This window comes from Hetaerina americana, unplaced genomic scaffold (genome assembly GCF_022747635.1).
Source record: "Hetaerina americana unplaced genomic scaffold, ioHetAmer1.1.p SCAF_1, whole genome shotgun sequence".
NCBI classification, from domain to species: Eukaryota; Metazoa; Arthropoda; class Insecta; order Odonata; family Calopterygidae; genus Hetaerina; species Hetaerina americana.
This window is the reverse complement of record NW_027286069.1, coordinates 90,258,790-90,283,298: the sequence shown is the minus strand read 5'-3', so window position 1 is coordinate 90,283,298 and position 24,509 is coordinate 90,258,790. Positions and strand designations below refer to the sequence as shown.

The 24,509-nt window shown below is 34.8% G+C and overlaps 2 protein-coding genes across 2 annotated transcripts; both read left to right on the top strand.

Annotated features, from left to right (window-relative positions):
• Positions 1 to 438: 438 nt before the first annotated feature.
• Positions 439 to 23,639, top strand: eIF2gamma (eukaryotic translation initiation factor 2 subunit gamma). The gene is made up of 11 exons (XM_071593050.1): positions 439 to 655; positions 766 to 984; positions 1,305 to 1,368; positions 6,437 to 6,547; positions 17,197 to 17,430; positions 18,612 to 18,770; positions 18,861 to 19,090; positions 20,251 to 20,395; positions 20,901 to 21,070; positions 22,788 to 22,960; positions 23,066 to 23,639. Exons 2-11 carry the CDS (start codon positions 913 to 915, stop codon positions 23,124 to 23,126), a joined length of 1,419 nt encoding a protein of 472 aa, XP_071449151.1. The 5' UTR covers positions 439 to 655; positions 766 to 912; the 3' UTR covers positions 23,127 to 23,639.
• Positions 6,777 to 8,349, top strand: Su(var)3-9 (Suppressor of variegation 3-9). Its single transcript, XM_071586919.1, has one exon. The coding sequence runs from the start codon at positions 6,777 to 6,779 to the stop codon at positions 8,271 to 8,273; it is 1,497 nt and encodes a 498-aa protein (XP_071443020.1). The 3' UTR covers positions 8,274 to 8,349.
• Positions 23,640 to 24,509: the final 870 nt, after the last annotated feature.

Sequence of the window (24,509 nt, the reverse complement as noted above, 5' to 3'; positions counted from 1 at the left end):
ACGAATTATATTAATTTTACAATACCTTTCGTTGAAATTAATGAAAGTGTGGAAGTTAATTGGGAAAAATTTAGAGCGTCCTACCAAAAAGTTTGCATTACTTGTGTGAAAAATATTGTCATATTATGAATTTATATGTAAGGTCCAATGTTTAAGTTAGTTATTTGTTCTGTGTTATTGATTTAATTTGTTTTTACCATAACGTTTAGTAAATGTGTCATTACTAATGTAGATGTTTTTATTTACTCCATCATCAAGTGATCTCTATGCCATAGTCATGGGTATATTAAAGAATAAATAATTTCGAGGTCTCAACAAACGAAGGTATTGAAGTGGCGCGGCAGTACTGCGACGCCATCTGTCAACTCTGGTCGCTAAGGCAACTAAGTTTCCTTTTAAAACAGCGCTACCAGTACTCTTTTGAAATGGTTCAAGATCCTAACAATAGAGTTCGCGATATATAGTGTCTACGAGTCAGTTGGTAACGGCTAAATTTGGAAAAGGGGCGTCGAATGTTTGACGAGGCAAAAGAAAGCCGGCTTTACAAATTTATAATACACTTTCTAATGCTGAATTATTTGAAATAGACGAATGCCTGAATATCTGTACGCCATACGAAGGTAGCGTATGTATTTCACACGAGTTATGAATAAAGGTAATATCTTCTTTTAGTTGGCGGCTGTTTGTATTTTGCCGCCAGTATGCCATTGGCTTTTTTTTTAAATAATAAGAAAATGTTATTTGACAAATGTATGTTTATTATAGCGTTTTGACGGGATATCTATATGATTTTGACGATAAATATGGTGTCCAAGTGTTAATTCAGGATTTAAAGTGAGCGGTAACCACTCCACTCATAGAATACGACAGAAGTATTGCAGTGAGTAGCGTCCAGCGGTAATAGTTTTCAACATGGCTGGTAGTGAAGGGCTCATGGCCACGACTACTCAGCCGAAGTTGTCTAAACAGGATTTGTCGACCCTCGTAAGTGTTTAATGTGAGAGTATTGAGAGACAGAAATTATTTTTTGTCCACAATTTTATTTTCTTTTGGTTATTATTTGTACATTCAGTGGAAATAATTCGCCGCTTTCTCGTGTGGATGTGCATAATTCCTACTAATGCCCCAATTATTTTATAAATCGAATGAATTTACTCTGTAGTTTTCTAAATTTTAAGTTTTCTGAGTATATGGGTCGACGGCAAATGCCGGTTGTGTAACTAATATTGTAATTTCATCACCATGTGGTAACGTTTGTGGAAATGGTTTTAAGAATTACTTTTAATAAAAACTCTGTTTTGCAGGACGTTACCAAGCTCACGCCATTGTCTGCGGAGGTCATCAGCAATCAAGCCACTATTAACATAGGTAGGCGCATTTTCCTGGATGAAATTCATGTAATATATGAAGCATGAGCGTATATTTGGGTGAAAATCTGTTACCTGTCGGCTATATATCGTGCGCCTTAATGGCATCTGTTTCCTCTAAAATCCTCGATTCAATACGAGCTTCTTACCAAATTAAAAACGGATGGGAGATGAAGGTATTGGTTGAATACGTCTTAAGTGTCCTCTGGGATTGATATTTCGGTGATAACTTAAGTTTGAAGTCTATTTGCGTAAAATGTAGGCGAGCGTGACAGTTTCCTTCTCTTCAAAGTTACTCATGCAGACTATTTGCGTGTTATGAATATTAATCCCTTCACATGTAATTGCAATGAGCCAGTTATGAAACCCATTCGCGAAGCATGATTTCGATTGTACTTGCCTGTTAGTATAATTGAAGTAGAATTATATTTTGTTAGTATTGCAAACTTTTGAGGTTAAATAACTTTTTGTATAATTCTGGATTGTTTTGTTATAAAATGCTTCAATTCAATCATGTTGCCATATGTTATTCTTGGTTGGCCAGTCATCTTAAAATCTTTTATGTAAAACCCAGAAAATTCGGAATTGTTTATAACCACGAATTAAAAGTCAATTGAAGGTACATTACCTTTACAATACTTTGCGCGTCTAGTTTAAAATCCATTAAATAAATAAATATATATATATATATAAACATTACATTAATTATTGTGTGGAATTGTGTTGATGCAATGGTTTGTGTGCCTACAGCCCATTAGTGTACCTAAAGCCATTATTTTAATTCCATCAGTGGCTGTTATTTTTAGGGATATTCAATTCTCTCTAGGGTTCTATGTGGAGAATATGATACATTCTGGACTACTCTTGATTTTTTGTTGCGAAAAGGCAAATGCAGATGTCAGGTTTCTTTCCACCATTCCCTGAAAATCCTACCTTTGGGAAGTCACTCACCAATTCCTTGTGCAAATGGCTTATTTCTAGATATTAACATATTAACCAAGGGCATACATGCTTTGGGAGGCATGTGATTACTGTAATTGGAGACATTTTGATAACCATTTTTGCTGCTGTAGTGACAAGAACTGTTATGTAGGAGAGAAAAAGGAAATACTTCCTCCTGATGAATAGAATAGGAATGCTTCTGAGTATGGGCAGGGTTCTAGTGATAAGGGGAGTAAGTGTTCTTGATAAGGAACATGTTGTTCAATGGATAAGTACCACGTGATGTTTGTTTTTGGGATAGGCTTGGTGTTTGTATAAGAGGTCCAACTCCCTCACCTAATGCTTTAAACTCTTTGATTAGAATTTGCGCTTTAGGAGCACATTCAGCTATTAGGAAATATTACAGCTGAGAACCTAAACTTGGTACAAAAGAGGACAAAACATTGTGGATTTGAGTTTCAAAAGTGGACTATTTGCATTATTCTTGTTTTAGTGTTGTATCTGGATACATAGAATAAATGCTTTCTCATTTATAGTTTTGATGTTGTGACAAAGTTGATAGTGGTTGATTGTTTATTGCACACAGGCATCTAATTAGTCATTTAACATCATTGTCACTGGAATGTTATGCTAAAAGATTACTCCATTTCATTCCTTAAATTAATGTGATGGCAAATTTGAAGTTTTGTGTAAGAGTCAATTTGAAAACCTAAAATACTCACTTTTCATCATCTTTAATATACCTAAGTGAGCTATTGATTGACTGCTCCTTCAGCAATGTTCACTATATGAGTTTTTAAGTATGAAAACTGGGTTATTCCACACAAACTTTATTTGCATAATTGGTTTTGATGTAAAATCTTATCATCAGGGGAAAGATATCAAAGACTTTTTCCTACAGTTTAACTCTCAGATTTGTGATAGGTTGAACTTCAACCTTTGGAATCTGAAAGTTGTGTGACCAGTGAGAGGAGTTCAATAAAGGAAGTTTCATGTGTGTACAAATTTTCAAACCAATTTTGCAGTTTGTGGATGCTTTTCATGAATCTGTATCTGTTCCATTGTCATATGTCAGACCCATTCCAATTATGTAGGATTTCAGGATCAATATCATGTAACGGCTATTTTCTAGTATAAAATAATAGTGCTATGATTTGTATCCAGATGTGCTCTGTATGTTCAGATCATGATAAATTCCAAATAATGGATAGTGCGGAGGCTATTTATATAATGACCTGAGGGTGGCAAACAAAATTGGGGTGAGATAGAGACTTCATAGTCCCTTCTTCCACCTAGCATACAGATATAGGGGAACTGATGAACAATTATATTGATGGTTTAGGGCATGACTTAATGGCATCGATTCGTATTGGAAATGAATAAATATTAACTTTGTGTGTCCACCGAAAATGTATTTCGGTATGACCTGGGTTTTGACATTCAATATTATCTTGTGTTCATTTTTTTTAGATTTATTTTTTAATTTCCAAAACGAGCACCTATCATAGCCAGGAAGTTACATAAACAGAGAAAAAATATTTAAAAAAATGGCTTATTTAACGAGCCGCTTTTTACAGAAGGAGTGTCGAGAGGAAATTCGTTTTGTGAAATGGAATGATTGTGCACCTGCTGCTTCACTTTCTGTCAACCACATATTCTGTGATCTCACTTAGTAGTAGTATTTAGGGGAGGCGACCGACCGCCGAGGTCATTTGCGGTATAGGGGCATTGCGACAGCAAAGGATGAAGGGTGGAGAGAAACCTGGTGTCTGCATTAGCCTACTCTTTATGAAAGGCACCAAGGGGTCTGCAGCTTAATGTCCCATCTGAAGGACGGCGTACTCACCCAATGTGCCCTCCACTAAGCACCTTACAAGTACGAATCGCGATACCTCTGAAAAATATTCAACACCGCTGGGATTTGAACCCGGGGCCCTCTGGGTGGGAGGCCAGTACGTTAGCCCCCGCACCATCTTGATTCCCGTGGTCACACTTTTGTTTAGACATTTTATATAGGTTTTTTATGTCAGGTTTGTTATTTTTTGCATGGTTTTTAAAATTTCCTCAAAAAAGGCTGCAAGAAGACTGCCATAAGAGAGTAAAATTAACGGTATAAATGAAAAGTAAAATAATTGAAAAGCAAGAATGAGGTTGAGCATGTCTAATATGTACATATATATACACATACAATCAGGGAATATTACAATTTGCAATATTCTCAAGAGAGATTACAGGATCAAGGAGATAATTGCTTCAAAGGAAGTGACAAGGAGGTCTATGGAATGGTTGCATATTCTTGAGGATGTTTAAAGGTTGCTTCTCATATGGATGAACGAAATACAATGCAAGGCGACCTTAATAACAAGAGCATCATTCGTGAGGAGATAGAAGTGATTTTTGCTGACCTTATTAAGAAGATGCCAGGATCATCATTTGCCAAAGAAGTATTTGAGGAAGGCATAGATAATTTGTGAGGTTTAAGAGCAAGCAAACAGATGGGAAGAAGCAAGCTCCGGCACAAAGGCAACCAGAGAACTAACCACTTAAAGACCATCTAGCGCACCAATTTTGTGCCAAAGTAATCAGCAATGTGAAAATTAAACTACTGCTTGTTTTCCATTCTGAAATCCTGAGCTTAAGTGGAGTGTATAATCTGATAAGCAGTCCTAAGTGTGATTTGTTTTCTGCAAATTTGATTTGCATTCCAGGTTTTTTCATTCTGTGATAGGAGAAACAATGAAGATGTTTCACGATCCTGAATAATGTATTTACAATTTTCCATGAATAAACATCAAATTTTTTTAGCATGGAACTTATCATATTTTGCTTTCCATTGTACAGGGAACTTTGTTTTGGTTTAGTAGGAGGATTCCCAAAACCAATTATACTCATTTTGTAAATTTTCACTTCAGTTTCCCAGAAACTTGGATATCCCAAGTCATGGTTATTTATTGAATATTTGAATATTAACCATTAAAGTTGCCAATAAACTGTGGGTTTATTGGCTTGTTAAAAGTTTGGTTATTAATTTATTCGGTACTTGCATTGTTGATGACATTGACCCTTTGACCATTGGGTTACCATTGGGTCTTCTATTGTTAAGGCCATTGTGATTCCCTTCCTAGTGTTTTATGTTTAAGAAATTAAGACTTGGGCATTAAAAATTAAAGCCATAGAGTGATTTGCTCATCCATATTTTGGTTCTGATACAGAATCTTTCTAATGATTTTGAAAACTTAAATTGAGAATACTTTGAATTTTGACATATTCAAAAAGAGTGAAAACACAGATTCAATCAATTTTGCATTTAGAGGGAATAAACTTCAATTGGGTTTATCTGCAAGATTTTATCTTTTTCAAAAGTTCAGGTTTAGATACAGTCCATGACATGTACCAAATACATACTATGCGCAATTTTATTCTGTATTTATAAGGTAGGCAAATATTGTAAGTAAGACTCAACAAGTTTGAAAACTGCTGCAAAGTAATTAATGAAACTTTAACACATATAAAGAAGCTTAAAGAGAATGTGGAAAATATGGTGAAGACAAATATACCAATATGCATTGATCAGGAGGCGAATTACACAATTGGACTTAATCACTTGATATTGGATTATAAATAATGAAAAATATTCCACTGTATGACCATTTTCTGTTATGATAGAAGCAATTGTGCATGCTTGGAAATTATTAATGTATAATTGTGACCATTAACCATACATTCTAGGGGTAAGAGAGGGGTGTCAGTTCAATTTACTTATAGAGGACATGAATAAGGAACCCTGGAAAGAACTGGATATAGAAATGAAAGGGGGAAATTCATAAAATTAGTTAGGTAATTGGATGATCAAGCTGTAGTTTATCAGTCAGCCAAGGGGTTGCAAGCATTGCTGAGCACTATGGAGAGTCAGTGTTGTAGGAATGGGATGAGAATCGTTGTAAGCAAAACAAAGTTTTAAGTGATTAAAAATAGTTATTTCGATAGAGCTAGCATATAGGTATCAAATTGTAACAATTTCAGTGTAAAAATCATTTGCCTTGACCAGATTCCCGGTCAAGGCAAATATCCCTGATCCCGAAACTGCTGTAATTTCTTCTCAAATTTCATTTTTTATATTTTTCTAGGAACCATTGGACATGTGGCTCATGGAAAGTCAACTGTTGTAAAAGCATTATCTGGGGTTCAGACTGTTCGTTTCAAAAATGAGTTGGAGCGGAACATCACAATCAAGCTTGGTAAGGATTTTTTTAAATTTTCATATCCATATTTTATGAAATGGTTTGCTTGGTAGATCAGTGCTATCTTTTTTTTGACTAAAGAAAGTATTTTAAAATTCCTGCACGATCCACAAAAGTGATAAAGAGCTTGCAAAATCCAAAAAAGATCCACTGGTGTAATAATAAATTATGGTAGTGTGTTTGGGATTTGAGCAAGTGTCTGTGGCTCCTGTGGAGTGAAGAGAACATGAAGCTATTTCACATTGCAGGGAAGCGTGATTCAGGGAGGCTGTCAGCAGAGGAAGAGGCTGAAAGACCAGTCGAGGGGGAGGTTGCAATGCCATTTGATGGTTTCCCAACAGCTGGGGCAAGGGGAAATGGAGAAAGTATGGTTGAAGTGCCAAAAAAGAGTCTGCGACGGTTGAGGAATAGAAGACTGAAGGGAGCTGATAGAGGAAAAAATGATAGCATACCCAAAGATGAGTATGAAGTGGAAAGAATAGTGGATTATGATTATGATTATGGTCAGCATTGGTACTTCATAAAGTGGAAAGGTTGGAAGTCAAAGTATAATACCTGGGAGCCATTGAGGAACTTGAGAAACAGTCAGGATTTGGTTGAAATGTTCCACGAACACGCAGATAGGCAATTGGCTTCCATGAAAATGAAAAAAGAGGCATTATATCGTGAAGCTGAGACAATAATGGCTCTGCATGCTGAAATCAATTGTACTCGATTGGAAATGGAGAAATTACTGAAGAAACTTGGAAGTTATCCCCAGTTGCCCCCTCAAGATGATGTGGTGCATTGCGCTAAAATATTGAAGAAGAAGCCATTGGAGAAGATGAAACGAATGTGTCCCATTTTGATTCAGTGGGCTTTAGCAAAAGCTAGGGAAAAACAATTGATTGAACTTCAACTGTGGGAAAAAGAAATAAATGAGAAATGCACTGATCCTGCTCCCATATATGTTGTCAATGAGTTTGATTTGGAAAGTGCCCCGAAGCAGTTTAATTATATCAACTCTTACGTGCCTTCGTCTGCTGTCCAAATTCCATCTGAACCCATTTTGGGATGTTCTTGTGAGAATGAGTGTACCCCACTCAAGGGTTGCTGTGCTGACCAAGCAGGTGCCGATTTTGCCTACAATTCTGATAGGAAGTTAAGATTAAGTTATGGAGAACCGATTTACGAGTGCAATTCCTGCTGTCCTTGCCCATCCACCTGTACTAATAGAGTTGTTCAGTCAGGAAGAAAATATCCCTTGTGCATATTTCGTACCAGTACAGGTTGTGGTTGGGGAGTTCGAGCTGTAACTCACATATCAAAGGGATCATTTATATGTGAATATGTTGGTGAAGTTCTCACTACTGATGAGGCTGAAAAACGTGGTAGAGAGTATGATATGGAAGGTAGAACTTATCTGTTTGATTTAGATTATCATCAGAATGAAGAAACTGATGATTGTCTGTATACTGTTGATGCTGCAAAGTACGGCAACATTTCACATTTTATAAATCATTCTTGTCACCCTAATCTTCAAGTGTTCGCAGTTTGGATAGATTGCTTGGACCCTAATTTGCCAAGGCTAGGATTGTTTTCTTGTAGGGACATCAATCCTGGTGACGAAGTGACTTTTGATTACTGTCCTCATCAGGGATGTGGCAAAGCAAACAAATTGTCTCGGTCATTTGCTACTAAGTGTAAATGTGGGGCTAAGTCCTGCAGAAAAACCTTCATGTGATGGTAATATTTTTATTAACAATGTGTGTGTATTCCAGTGCATTTAGTAAGAACTATAAAACTGTGAAGTGGTGTAATTATGAAAACAATTATAAAACATTTTTTAGTTTAGTAGATATATTTTTCAAAAAAAAATATGCTAAGCTAATTTAATGCCCTAGGGGCATTGTTTTAATTTTTTCTGGTGTCTGTGTTGGTGTCATATTTAATAGTAATTTGGCTCATCTTCGTTATAAGATTCCACTCGACTGATTTAAATATTGAGAAATTGTTTTTAATCTTAAACATTTTATGTTATGATCACTGCTGTTTATTATGTTATTACATGTTTTGATTGCATAGTAAATGATGCTGACTTATCAATTTTTTGTCACCCTGTATGTCACCCCCAGTAATTCCACATCAGTCAGTTCATATGATTCACTCTGCTTTGTTGCAAAGCTTAACATGCTTCAAAGGTGTGGACGTTATTTAAATTGATCCAAAAATTCTTGGCTGATTACAATCCCTTGATGTCCAGACAGAGGAATAGATACGAAATGGATACAAAATGGTGATTAAGTGTAAAATGAATTTTATGTTTAAAAAACACTTGCTGATTTGCATTTCCATTTTTATAATTCCATTTCTCTGTTTTAAAATTTAAAATGTTTTGCGTAGTTCAGTATTCATCTAAAATTTCAACATTTTATGTATTGTTTCATGTGTTGCTCGTTAAGTACCATCCTGCAAGTTTTTCCACAAGTTAGCAATTGCAGAATTTTCAGAAAAATTATTAATTGCCTCATCATCTGCCATTTATAATACATGTATATAACAATTATATGGTTACTTTAATGGTGATAATTCGTGAAAGGTCTTTGCAATTTCTAATTGTGCATCTGCCAAGTGATTAATTATGCCCTTTTGCATTATTTGCAATCAACCTCAAGATGGTGACAGGAAGCACCAATTATTGTGACTGATATCTAAGATTACAACCTCTTGTATTTCAGTCGGATATTAATGTGAATGATGACAGATTGATATTTTCACATCTATTATGGGTAATGTGTGATTCATTCAACAGTGTGTGACTGATGTAATATAATATATTTTTTGTCTTTGGTCATTTTATATTAAATGGTTTATGTAGATGAAATGTGTGTATTATAAATTCTAATAGATTCATTAGAACTGGATGTTTAGAAGCAATTAGTAAAAGATCGAGTAATCTTTATAGAATAGGTTTAAAATATTGAAATGCAAGGAATATGAATATGGAGAGGGGGGGGGGATGGAATGCCCTCATTTTGGGATTATCATCGTGGATTCATGGGGATAAATATGTTTGAAGAAAATCCCTCAATTTGTTTTTAAGGTGGGAACATGTTTTGTTAAGTGTAGTGAGTTTATTTTATAAAGCCAAAGTTGTTTGATATGATATAAAAGTAGGACTTGTTCAAATAACTCTGGGGGTTGCTGACAGTTACTTTGGAGTCATCTGCTGATGTGCACAGAAATCATACTGTGTGAAAAGCGTTCGCCTTGGCTTGGACTTAAACTTGGATCATGGTTTCCTGGCGACTGCTTTTAACCAATTGAGTTACAGGGGCATCCTATTTACATTTTGAATTCCTGAGAATTTTAAAGGGACAAGACAGGATGATGAACTCCAGGGATTTTTGGTCTGAGCCCCAGTCAAGGAGAATGATTTTTGCACTTTTGAATTGATGTGTTTTCCAAGTATTGTATTGCCCGGCCAATAAAGATGCACCTTGATTTTTCATGTCAGAATTTATGAAAAAATACTTGTCAAGCAGAAAAGATTAAATTATTTATATGTTTACGCTGTTGCTGACTCCCAACTCAAAACTGTGATATTATCAATGTTTGTAATAATGGCTACCATTTTCCATGCCTGATGCAGGAAAAAATTAGTTATTGTATTTTTCATGCAAATCTGCTTGCGCTTGTAGGCTGAAATCATACCATGTACTCCCTGTCCAAAGAAATGCAGGTTGATTTAAGGATTGCAGTCTTGTGGGCCGGCAAATGCAATATGTAGGAGTCGTGGAATTAGGATTATTTTCAATTTAACTTGGTTTTTAGCAAATTGCAAACATAAGTTGCATAAAAGTACAATCCAATTCTGAAACCACAATTATGGAATAACCATGGTTTTTCAATCGGTTGCTTAATTTAGTTTTAGGACAGAGTATATGGAAGTTGGTAAGGAAGCAGTACATACTTAGAATTTTACGCAACAGAAAAAACATTTTGACTGAATTTTTCTATGGTACGGCATTGCAAGATGATACTCTTTGTATTTTGTGTGTATGTGCACTTGTCATGATCATCATCAAAGATAGCCTACAGCACGAGGAATTTTTTGCAGGATTACTGAAAACCAAATGTAGGCTGTGGCTTTTAAAATGCATCCTGATAGTTTAAATTACATCTCAAAATACCTTCAAAATTATTTTATATTTTGACGAAGGATTTCTGTGTCAAGGAGAATACTCTCCCAGGTAGTTACTTCTCGTATACAATATGCTGTTGAGTGTCTTCATAGTCCCATACTACTTACTTTATTAAATATTTAAGCATTTTTCTTGTTTTCACCTTATTTGTTTTCTTTTGAATCATGTTTTTTGTTAGCATTCAGTATCAATGGTGGAAAATTTTGAAGAGGTAATAAAAATTGTTATTTCCATTGAAAGTTTTTGATTTCATTTCCTAATAGATCAGATTAGGCTGATTGACTGATGGAAGAATTTATTCCAATCATGAGGAAGTTCACCTTTGAAAGATCATGATACCTTCACATCCTAATCTTAAAATTGGATTTAATGGATGTAATAGAGGATGTTTTTCCTGGGGGATATCAACCCTCCTACCGAGTTTGGATATTCCTCAACATTGTGGTCTGGAGAAAGGCTTTGATAAAACTCTTGTAAACCATATTAATTATGTAGGTTTTTTCTGTATAAACCATTATATGCAGTTCTCCATTTTATAATTTGTGAAGTAATTGCATAGTTACCATTAATTTTCTGATGAAATCTTTTCATTCTCTATTCCTTAAGATACTATAAAGAAGTTAAGCCTACTGGAGCGTGTTTTATCAGAGAAATTTCCAATACTGTTAGTTGACACAGGGTAGTTTGCATGTACCGCTCTCATTTCATTACCTAATGGTCTCACTTCCTTTATTGATTCCTAATGTGTGTGGAGTCCAAATACATTCACACATATAAGGAAGGGGTTATTCTTAGATATCTCCCATGATTTTCATTGATTCTTGACAGCTGTGGGAATACAGCCTACTGAGCTGTGGGTAATCCAGCTGCAGAGACTGCAACGCCACCTCGTTTCAGGCAAAATTCTGTCATTCAAATTAATTGCTGCAGAAAAGACACTGAAGAAGGACACCAAGTGGGAAATATGGTCTTGGAATGTTAGAACAATACTGAGGAAAGGGAAGGTTGAAAATATCAAATGAGCGAGGTGGAGAGGTTAAATATAGACTTATAAATGAAAGAGTAGTAACTTTGCGATTCCAATGAAAATATTTCCAGTGGAATCGCAAAGTTACTATTTTTTCATTTCCAATATGAATCAATTCCATGGTTATACCGGAAACCATAAATTTAATATAGACTTGAAAGGACTGCAAGATTAGTTGAGAAGATAACATTAATTATTAGAGGGAAAGTTAAGAGTAATATATGAAAGAAATTCAGAGTGGGTTAGCCATAATACTGAATGGGAAACGAGAAGGGTTGTGAATATGGAATATGTGAATGGCATATTTGGTAGAAATTTAGGCGGACATTTGTCAATGCAGGAATACATGCCAACAATCAGTTGTAGAAGATGTAGATGTATACAGTTTACAATAAATTAGCCGAAATAATTATTTATGGACCTGTGAGAAAATACACAATATGGTGCTAAGTAAAAAAGATTTTAAAGGAAATTAAATTGAAAAGGCTGTGGGAATGGATAACATCTCTGTGGAAGTAGCCAAGAATTTAGAAAAACAAGGAAGGAAAAGTTTATATGGGTTCATTTGCAGAATTTATGGGGGAGGAATTTGGTGGGAAGACATCTGTATTGATTACATCGACAAAAAATGGATAAATGGCAATATATGAGGACTATAAGTTAGATTGCACTCCTTTGAAAGGTAGTTCATTGAATCATCAACTAAAGGATTGAGATTAGTGCTACCCAGTACATGGGAGTACATAAAGAAAGCTTGGAGGAGAATGGGTACAACTGATGCCGTAGCAATAGTAAGGTTTATTGTTGAAAGGAACATAGGATAGGGTACCGCCAGGATGTATTTGCATGCTTGTGGGTTTTGAAATGGTATTTGACAAAGTAAACAAAAAAGGGCACAAATAATGAACATTTTGCTGAAGATTGGAAGAAATTATCAGGAACTTCTACATGCCTTAAATTGCACACGAGAAGAGTGAATGGAGAGTTAGGATAGACAGTGAAATGGAGGGGATTAAGATATTGATTATCATCAGTTCTTTTCTGTATGCTCGGAAAAAATGGCACGAGATGCATGGATATATTTGGAGGCCTAAGTAAAAGTAGGTGGAAGGTTGAGCAACTAATGCAATTGTTATATTTGTGGATGATCAATCAGCCAAAGGGTTACATTCCAAATTTGATTCTCGTGAAATATGAAGTATGAAGAAATATTAGCATTATTATTAACATTAAAGTTGGGGGACATAAACTGAACAGAAATTGAGCTTTTTAAGGAAGTGTTTTGGAGAAGGGAGTTCAGAGGAGTAGGGACATTAAGTAAGGGCATACAAGACCAATGAAAACCTCAATTAGTGTGGTTTGGTATGGCTCAGAAACTTGCCATTTAGGCAATAGAATAAACATGCATTGGAGGCTTTTGAGATGTGGGTGTGGAAAAGATCAAAGAAAGTAAAAATGGGTGGAGAGGAAAGTAAGCAATTAGTAAGTTCTAGTCATGGAAGTGGAGGAGATTACTGTTTGAAGACATTCAAAGAGAAGATGTGGTTTCTGAAGATACATATTGTGTGCTGAAGACTGGAATAGAGGGACTGATGCTGGAGAGATGAAGTAGAGAGAGGAAAAGAACAGGTTTTTAGCTGAAATTAAGGGAGGTAGGAAGTATGAATGATTGTAATATGTAGTAAGGGATTTAAGGAATATTGTGTCTAGTCAGGGCGTGTGAGGATATCAATGTTTAATGACATTGCTCATCAAAAACCTAACCCATTAGATTACAGCGAATGATTATATTTAAATTATGCTTTGTCAAAATGTTAAAATCATGCATTATGGGGACAATGGATGCGGTAAATGCAATTTTTCTCCATCTCCCTAGGGATCTCAAGCTTCGAGTACACTCTTCCATTCCACAAAGTATAAAGGTTTAAATGCTTCCTTTTTTCACAAAACTATGTCAAAATCATTGTTTGCCAAAAGTATGAACTTTGAGAAACTTTGCTTGAAGCTCTCTTTGTAGTAAATTACTGAGTAGTTTTCATTTTCATGGAAAGTAAGCCAGACTGATCTTGCAAATTCCCTCACAGCTCTCTGTCATCAATAGCATATTTATTATTCAAATGATATGAATGAAATAAGGATTAAGGTTAGATTTGAAAATATAGTATTCATACCTTTCGTTCATTCACCAAAATTTGAATTTTCTGATACAGACCTTTAATTGTGGCCTCTATAGTCTCAACTATGTAGTACAATTAATTTCAATAATCATGTTGTACCAATACTGTCCTTTGATTTGTGAGTTGAACCTAATTTCCTTTTTTTTCATTCATGTTATTTTAGTGTTCCTTCCTCTTTGCCAATATGATGAAATATAATCAATTTCAAAATGCCTTGGCGTGGTTTGTAATATATTTTACCCAGTTAGTTATTAAATGTGAGCAAGTATGCAATTGGAGATAATGTTCCAGAGATTTGAATTTGAGACAGCAGGTTAACATGTATCTGAGTACTTAGTTATTGGTACGGAAGACCTGAGTGAATAGTGATGCTCTTGATATGCTGAACTTGGGTTAGGTGTAGAGAATGGAAGGGAGATTACCATCAACAAGGAGAAGTAGTAGTGTCTCCAAAAGGATTTATTGACCTTACCATTCACTCAAGTGGTGTCAACAAATTGCCCTATTAGTCCCAAAGACCCATTCAATTTTAAAATCAAATATTTTATCAGCCAATATCATTTGTCCTTCCAGTTCTTCTTGGGGTACAGTTCATATAGAACTTTAATATGTTTATCATGCTCAATTGTTTTATCAATGACATAATTTTAACTACCAATTAAATATATATGTATACCTTCCACTAGGAAGTTTGCTTCTACGAGGACCACCTGATGATGACATTCAAAGCTGAAACCTAGGTTGTGTTTTTTTTTTAAATAAAGTGTGTGGAATTACAAAGTCAATAATTTCATATCAATACGTTATGCAAATTCCATAAAGTTAGGTCGGGGACAACAAATTAAGTAAAATTCTTTGTTTGCATCTGTGAAGATGATACCTAAGAAATAAGCCCACGTTTTCCATGGATAAAATTTGCCTGTATTTATGCCAGTTTATCTCTCCAAACTAAATAGTTAGACCCCAATTAATTCTATTGTAATTATTTTTTTTATATTAGGTAGTCTATCATTGAAAGTAGGTTTTGGATGAACACACTGGATAATGATACAGGTCTTTACCTCTTCTAATGAAACACCACCCGACATTTCTATAAATCCTTAAATTTTGCATACATCATTCCAAAATTTCATTCCGCCCAACATGTCTATTTTATGCCTTCCCCTTACTTGCTTGCCTAACATTTTCTCCTCTATCCCATTCTTCAACATCCCATCGCCAATACTTTGCACCTGTCTCTCCTGCCTACTTAAGATCTATACCAACAATTCTGTCTCCTTCCTATCATGCCTAGCTCTTCATTGTTTGTTTTCTGTTCTGTCCATTTCACCTTTCTATCTACTTCACCCACATTTCATCTTGTTTCAACCACCATTTTTCTGCTCCATATATAAGTTTTCCCAAAACTTTTCTGAGCATCCTTCCTCAGTGTCCCTGTCATCAAATCCCTCCTCTTCATGAAAGCTTCTTTACGTAACACAATTCTTCTTCAAATGCTTTATTATTTAATGTAGTTATCCTCTTTCTCAAAAATCTCTTAACCTTTGTTTTGTTTACATTGATTCTCATCCTATTCCTATTGCACTGACTTTTCAATGCACTCACCAATGCTTGTAACTCCTTGGCTTACTGGTTAAGTAAAGCTTGGTCATCGGAAAACCTAACTGATTTTATGAATTCTCCACTGACTTTCATTCCTATCTCCAGTACTTCCTTTGCCTCTTGAACCATTTCTTCCACGTATACCTTGAAAATAATAGGTGATAATGGACAACCTTGTATTACCCCTCTTCCCCCACCACTCGCACCTGAGCAGTCTCTGACATGTACTAATTCCATGAGGGCAGAGAGCATCAAGGCCAAACCTAGACTGTGGCCTTCCCCATCCACTTCCTCCCTCTCTTTTTTAGAGGCAAGGAAATCAAGCTGTGTAATATATGCATTAGATGTTCAATGATGCACATATCCATGAGCCAAATCATATAGAAGCATCATCATCAAGCAGCATCATTGCCTTTTGTATCATTAAAATCATGACCGCCATCTAGGAAAAACTGAAACCTGCACTTGTGGTTTATAAATACAAGGTCTGTCAAAAAAATAAGTAGAATAAATCCAGGAAAAAAATTCATTGCAGATTAAAGTACAAGTATCTGAAATTCTTCTAAAAAGCACCCTTGTGTATTTTATGCACATAGATTCCAGTCTCAGTGTGCTTCCTGTTAGGTTTCAACAGGAACCTTGTTCAGGTATCTTGTCGTGAACCCTTTGACATCCAGCATTCGAAAATGGTTGCCTTTCAAGCTCCTTTTATTCTTGAAAACAAGAAGTTCGGTGGTACTAAATCAGAGTTGTAGGACGGCTGGGGCAGCATTGCCAACTTATGCTTGGTCAGGTACTCAAGTGGCAAGGAAGATGTTGTGGGTTGATGAGTTGTCGTGGTGCGGCCTCCAGTTGGCAAAGATCTCCTTCTTGACATGTTGCACTCTCTTTTTCCTTAGCCTTTCGAGGATGTACACATAAAACTTACTGTTCACTGTTTGTTCCTGAGGCACAAACTCAAAGTGGATAATGCCTTTAAAGTCAAAAAAGACTATGGAAGTGACTATTTTTGGAACAGACCCTGTATGGTAGAAAACCAACAGGATTATCACAAAAACAAATATTCCCATAATTATCAGCTATCTGGAGATGTTTGTTTAAGTTTGCATATTACCTGGAGAACTGCAAAAAATGTATCAATAATATCAGTAGACAACTTGAAATAAGAAGGCCTGGAAAGTGTATGTCCTAAAAATTCCATGGATATCAGGGAACCCTCACTTTTATCCTTTGCCCAAAAATCATTTGTTGTTGCTTCTGCTAAATATCCATGAAAGTAAAGACTTACTGATATTAATAGCTAGCAGGCACAATGACTACATTTAGCATGATCACATTCATTCATGAGCAGTTAGAAACATTTAGGAAATACGTCTCTAAGCTTGACATTAAGTAAATGTCCCTGTTATCTAATTATAAGATTTAATAAGAAATTACATTTATATATTCTCTTTATATTTAATCTCAATATTGGATAGGTCTTAGAAATTAGGAAAAATGACCAAAGCTGTGGGTGCATATTAAAATTTAAGTAAAGTGTAGATGTGCGTTATAAATGTATGCCGATAATTTACTTTCAAGAAAAATATGTGTTAAATATTATGAAATCACTTCTAAATATGTGCCATTAAGCTGTATGATTTTATTTATTGACAGGTTATGCCAATGCCAAGATCTACCAGTGTGATTGTGAGCAGTGCCCACGACCTGCATGCTACGTGTCAGGTGGCTCATCGAGAGAGGACTCACTCCCTTGCACTCGACCAGGATGCCCTGGGCGTTTCCAACTGGTCCGTCATGTTTCATTTGTGGACTGCCCCGGCCACGACATTCTTATGGCCACCATGCTTAATGGAGCTGCTGTGATGGATGCTGCATTGCTCCTAATAGGTACTGTTTCACCATTTGCATTCTGGTTCTGAGGGTGAATTGCTAAACTTCTCAAATTCATTATGTATTTTTTTTATATTTGCCATTCAATGTCATAGTCTTCCTCAAGTTGTTGGTTGGTTTTAGACAACTCACCTTGGAATATTTCTATGCAATAATAATATTATATTGTGGGTAGTGGCAGCTGATATTGAATGTGTGGAAGGCTCAAAGTGAGATTATGGTAAATTTAAAACAGTAGCATTATGGCAGGTTAGAAGACAATGGGGGTAAATGAGCCTTGGATGCTTTATTTGGTTCATTAAATTTTTACTGCTTTTTTCTTGGCGTAAATAAGTGATACCAATTGTCATTGGTTTTGAAGTAAACTAAAGGTAATTTTAAATGTGGCCCTAACCCATGGTTTTTAAGAAAAGCTTAGTAGTACATTGATGTCATAGAATTATAGATCATAGATGAAGCCAATAAATAAAAAGTTATGCATGCATATGATGACAAAATTAATAATTAAATGATTTAAGTTGTTTTAATGAGACTAAACAAACCATTAGTTAGAATAATTATTAACAAGAATTTCTGTCTTGCAGCGTTTGTAATCCAGTAGGGAAATCATATAAAGACTGGAACATAATATTTAAATTGGAAGTATAGAAAATATAGGAATCAGAATGATGTTCCTTTTAAGTTGTTAGGTAGGTTTCCTGTTTGCCAAGGACCATTATACGTGTAGGGCTTATCAAAACCTGAAATTTGACTTAATTGGGTACCATTGGCAAGCAAAAATACCTAATTAGATTCCAAAAATTTAGGAGCACAATTTAGAAAAAGGAAGGCATGTTTGCAAGGAAAATGGCTTATTATTGAGAATGGGAATCCGTTAAATAAGTAGTCACTCAGTCTTAAATAAAAAATGTTTATCATTATTAGACTCCTAGGGTCTCCAAAGAGTTGTGCTGAAGGCTAAATTTCAACATTTTCAGTTTCATTAATGTTTAAAATAAAATGGCACATGATATAGGATAGTTAATGTTTCTGATTTGGATACTTTCAAGTGAGTAGTTTCAGACACAAAACTGGAAATAATAATGATGATGTTCTTGATCCATTTAAACTCCATACATATATAATGTATATAATTTGCTAGAGAGTAACTGTTAATTTACTATTTTTTTCTTTTCAAGCTGGAAATGAATCGTGTCCACAGCCGCAAACTTCCGAGCATTTGGCTGCGATTGAAATCATGAAGTTGAAGCATATCCTTATCTTGCAAAATAAAATAGATTTAGTTAAAGAAGGCCAGGCCAAGGAACAGTATGGACAGATATTGAAGTTTGTACAAGGTATGCATTCATTTATTTTTATTCAATAGTAGCCTGGATTTTCTTAAAGAATATACAGACAGATATTCATCACTGTTTCTCTCTCAACAGGAACGGTTGCAGAGGGTGCTCCTGTTGTGCCCATATCGGCTCAATTGAAATATAACATTGAAGTGATATGCGAGTACATTGTAAAGAAGATACCAGTGCCATTGAGGGATTTCTCTTCTCCTCCACGCCTTATTGTAATTCGTTCCTTTGACGTAAACAAGCCTGGCTGTGAAGTTGATGATCTGAAGGGAGGTGTTGCCGGTGGTAGCATTTTGTGTGGGGTTCTCAAGGTAAATAAAAGTTATTTTCATCAGTTTTCATTGTACACATTTCATTCTATGATTTTTTTCTTATTTTAAGCCAGCCTAAAAATTGTGTTGAGTGATTTGCTCTCAAAATTCAAAGAAATATTCAAATATACATTAAACAAAAAGATGACAAAATTACAAAATCAAAGATTTGAAGATTTAGGACCATATTGTTGAAATTTCATTGTTAAGTTTTATATATTTTAACATTGATTTTTAGATGAGCACCATAATTTTGCTTTTTTCTAGTCAAAAATAGTCACCTGCCTTGAGCCAGTATTTTTTCTTTAATTAGGACTTGATGTTTTGCAGTCTCATTCCAGATTAAAAATTAGCTTGCTAAACCTTAGGTGAACAATGCATGTGAACGCATTCATCTGCTTTGCATTGAGTGCATGCATTACTTTTGACTTACTTGAAAAAAGATGAAATTTTTCAAAAAAAAAGCTTCTGTTATAGTCTTTGACCCGCAAAACCGCAAAAAAGGGAGTACATAATTATAAATGAGTAGCTTAATTAACAATATCAATTAAGATCCTAGTCATTACTAATTAAGGTGTTTAGTTTTGTGCCTGGTAACATTTCTCTGAAAGATACTTACAGAAAAACAACAGGTTTCTGTAGCTAAATCCTTGTAGTATCAATTTGCCCCTGCATAAATGCATGGCTCATGTGCTCTCTCTGTTATGATACAATCTAATATTTATCAACTTAATTAACCCTAGCAATTATGCATACAAGGGATGATGAGAGTCGTTAAAATATTTTAAATAAATACTGTTAACTTTATCTTCGTTCTGCGAGGTTTTTGGTTGACTTCTGAAATATTGCCATCTGTGTATTACTACATTAAATATATGTTTTGTCAGTATTGTAAAGCAAAATAAATACTGTGCACATAAATTGATTTGGGTAAATAAGTAAAGCGCTGCATCAAGCAGGAATTTGAAATTTTATTCATTGATAAAAATATTTTCATTTTTCATTGGGAGATGAATTGATGTACTCCATGGTAATTGCATCATTGCATATAAATACAAGAAAAGAGAATGTATGAATTAATATTTTGAGGAAATAAATATAACTAAGGAAAGTTGTAAGTATGTTGTTTCATGTTTTGGTATTCTATTTGTATGATTCAGGTGGGAATGGAAATTGAAGTTCGCCCCGGATTGGTTTCTAAAGATTCAGAAGGAAAGCTCACCTGCCGACCAATATTTTCCCGAATTGTGTCTCTGTTTGCTGAACAAAATGAACTTCAGTTTGCCGTACCAGGAGGATTAATTGGTAAGTGTTCTTAAGTAAGTCATCTGTCTTGATAAAGAAAAAAAAATATTTTGTGTCTCCCACAACTTTTATTATTATTTACAGATTGAATTAGGTCTGAATGATCACTTTTTTCTTGGCAGTATGTATGATAGGTGTGCTTCATGAATTCTAACTGGATGGTAATTAAATAAACTACAAATAAGACCATGATGTTCAAAACCACTTTTCTGTTCTAATAATTTCAAGTGAACAATTGCCAGTTAAGGGAGCAATATTCATTCTTGGGAACATTTCATTAGTTTACAAATGTGACATGTGTCTACTATTTGCATAGGTTAATTTTGACTTAACAATCTTCATTAATATTATTTAATTTTTTTAGTTTAGCTGAAACAGCAGTCATTAAGAAGTGAATGAAGTGCGTTCATTGTGCAACCTCAGCAAAATCTTTTGTTTTTACTTTGTGAATTTGAAGTTTTATACCCAAGCATATGCCTAAAGCTGAGAATTTTATTTTCCCTAGGTGTTGGTACCAAAATAGAGCCTACATTGTGCCGTGCTGATCGACTGGTTGGCCAAGTTCTTGGTGCTGTTGGGGCTCTTCCAAAAATATTTATTGAATTAGAGTTTTCTTATTACCTCTTGAAGCGCCTTCTAGGAGTTCGCACGGAAGGAGATAAAAAGGCAGCTAAGGTTGGTAGCGAGATTGTTTCTGTATTTTTGAATTTTTTTTTTAGGGTTAATTCATCTATAATGAATAGCAATTAATTATATACATATTTAGCTTCAATTACTCGTTGTAAAAGAACTTATCCAATCCCATTCTATGTGTTTCCTACGTGGAATAATATTTACCAGCAGTTAATGTATACCATTCCAATAGTCATCGGCATCAGCCGTATTTTCTTTAAATAACCACTTCTACATAGGTGTCACTTAGGCACAAAATTATCTGATTTTAAGGTCTTCCCTACTCATTTTATTTGTATACGTATGAATGTATATTTCTTTTGGGCGTCTACAGTTTGATCTGATAATGTGTGTGGAATATAAAACCTAAGATACCTGTATTTCACATAATGATTTTTTATATTTTAGAGCATTGGGTACTAGAAATACTGTCTTATTACTAATTATTGAGTCCATCTTGATCTCATTCTTCAAATATCAAGTAATCATGAGATGAAATAATATTTGCCCAAACATGGAACCTGCAATCATTTGTTGAATATATTTCAACTGTATTGAATAATACAAGTATCCTTTGGAATATCCTTTTTTTGTATCATTTGATTCCCTTTTGACTTATCATATTTTACATTCTACTCGTATTTCTTAGCTTTATCTCTGTATCTTTTTCCAAGCCCCCAATTGTTGATCTTGATAGTTTATGCAAAATAAAGGTAGCATTCTTCAGAGTGCCAACAATTTTAGCTGAACCAGATGTTTTTGTACATGTCTTGAATTTGATGCACTCGCCGTATTTTTAGTAAATGTTTTAAGTGGATCTCCTGACATTTTCAATTTGTTTGAAATATTACTCATCAGTCTCTGAGTTCATTTGGTTAAAGATGTATTTCTTAGTGTTCTCAAATACCTAACTTATTTTTACAGTTTTGTTTGTTTAACCGATTACTTAAATGTAAAGAGTTCATGATGAAAATCAATCCATTCTAATAATTTAATTAAGTTCATGTTTCAAGTTATGCATTTTCCTTGAAAATTACATTATATTAGGGATGGTATGGAAAGAATAGCTTATCCATCAGCTGTTAAAGAATTCAGTGGTCTGCTAGGTATTCTAGTAATCATAGAAATAGTTGATTATTAGGCAATTTTAAATAGAGAAATATTTCAATATTTTTCTTGAAAAATGTTAAGGAAACTTCCCCATGATTTTGACTTAGGTGTTCATCTTCTATCCTTACATTTGTTTCAACTTTATTTTCCAATTTAGTGGTCTGTCTAAATATTTAGTCCTCGGGTAGTTTTCCATAAAAACCTCAAGAGCAATACATTCATGAGAAATGCGATTGGGAAGGAATTGAAGGCTTCAGAGAGCAGTATTTTATAAGAGTATGTCAGATTCAACTATACATTTTGCTACTCAAATGCTGAATATACAGCTTAAAGCACCTGTAGTGCATTTTTAGGTGCATGTACTTTTATTATTTAGCAGACTTTTCCCTGTGGTATCCCATCATATAAATTATATTTTTCCTTCAATCATATCAATGGTCATCTGTGAAAACTTGACATTAAGTAAATTTTTTGGGGGGCAAAATTCATTTGGAATCTCTTGTCAATGACATTAAATCCTGCCCAGCCTCTCGACTAGCATAGGATATTAAGACTTGACAAAATATCTTATGTACTGCCCAATGTTGACTAATTGATTTTTGGATTTCAGGTACAAAAATTGGTTAGAGGGGAAGTTCTTCTTGTCAATATAGGCTCCTTATCTACTGGAGGCAAGGTAATTGCAACAAAAGCAGATTTGGCAAAAATAAGTCTTACAAATCCAGTTTGCACCGAAATAAATGAAAAGATTGCTCTCAGTCGGCGTGTGGAAAAACATTGGAGGTCAGTAAAAAAATGGATGCTAAATTACTTTTCAAAGTTACTTTCTCAAGTGTGCATGTTATTTTTTTTCATAATAAATGATTTGTTTTTGTCTTTTTTCCACAGATTAATTGGATGGGGGCAAATATTTGGTGGTGAAACAATAGAGCCAATTATAGACCATTGACCTGAATGATGGGTTGTTATGGAAAGGGCCTACATTACATGGCTTTTTCAAGCCTTTGTTTTGTGTCTCGAGGGGAAGGTTGTTTTGTGTTTTGTTATATGATGGATGATGGCATGGATGAAGGCTTATTAAGGTCATTGAAAATTTTCAATTTTAAGCTAAAAGTAAAGGTCTTCATAAGATTGGTACATTTTGGCTTCTTTATTTTCCGCTTAAATGGTTTCCATTCCTCCCAAACATAAACCTCATAAGTGACTTAATGGTGAAACACCTTAAAGCTCAAGCCCATGGTATATATTAAATAGTGAATTTCATATCTAAGATAAGGTACGGTGGTTTGGTGTAAAATGAAAAAAAGTATAATTAATAATACAATAATTAAAAAAAAATAATATCCTAGGCCATGGAAGATCAAAAAGATTTCAGAATCACATACACTGCTAAGTAATAATTTTCAGTTCTATGTGTTTTTTGTACCACCACTATCAAAATTGATGGTCGTAAATTAAATAAATAGCATTTTTTGTACGGTGATTTAATAAACTGAAAAAAATCCATTTGGAATTGGAAGGCAACAATACAATCCCTGCAATGTGTTTCTTACAATTTCATCAGATTATGTGGAAGCTCTTAACTACAATTATTAAATCTGTGATAAATGTGAATGAAGGCATCATTCCACAGATATTCAACAGATTCAAGTGAGATATAGTGGAAGTTTGTCATGAGATATATTTGTAACGTACAACGCGCTTTAGTTCATTGAACCATCTTCAGGTACCAGATAAGATTCAACTTGTGAATCATCATATTTATACCTATTTGAGGAAGGTGGGATGAAAAGAGTGAGGAGTACGAGGGTAATCCCAGAAGTACCCGACCCAACAAAGAAAACAAACATTTTGGAAAAAATGTATTTATTTTTCAACATAATCTCTGTCCAGCTCTATGCACTTTTCCCAGCGATGTTCAATAAGTTCGTTAACCTTTTTATAATAAGAACTGTCTTGCTCTTCAAAATAACCGTTAACTGCCGACATCGCTTCTTCACGGTTGGAAAATCTTTGACCACCGAGCCATTTTTTCAACTTGGCTACATGAAATAATCCGAGGGGGCAAAATCTGACGTATAGGGTCCATAAGGTAGCAATTCAAACTTTAATTAATGAATTTTGGGAGGACTGCACGGACCTTGTTGTTATTGAATGACAAATGGGGTCGGTACAATAAGTATCATGATTGGTTCACTGTAGCCTCGATGGAGTGGTGGATGGGGGTCTGACCGGTCGGCTCGGTAGAGGGGTCCCCCACCACTCAGGTGCACTTAAGCTCAGTCGCCTCTAGGCATGCGTTGAGACAGGAGGTGCATTTTTGTGACATGTG

Coding starts and splice junctions, on each gene's coding strand:
- eIF2gamma (XM_071593050.1), top strand. CDS start 913: ATGGCTGGTAGTGAAGGGCTCATGGCCACGACTACTCAGCCGAAGTTG. Junction 21,071..22,787: donor GAGATAAAAAGGCAGCTAAG/GTTGGTAGCGAG, acceptor TTTGGATTTCAG/GTACAAAAATTGGTTAGAGG. Junction 22,961..23,065: donor CGTGTGGAAAAACATTGGAG/GTCAGTAAAAAA, acceptor TTTTTTCCACAG/ATTAATTGGATGGGGGCAAA.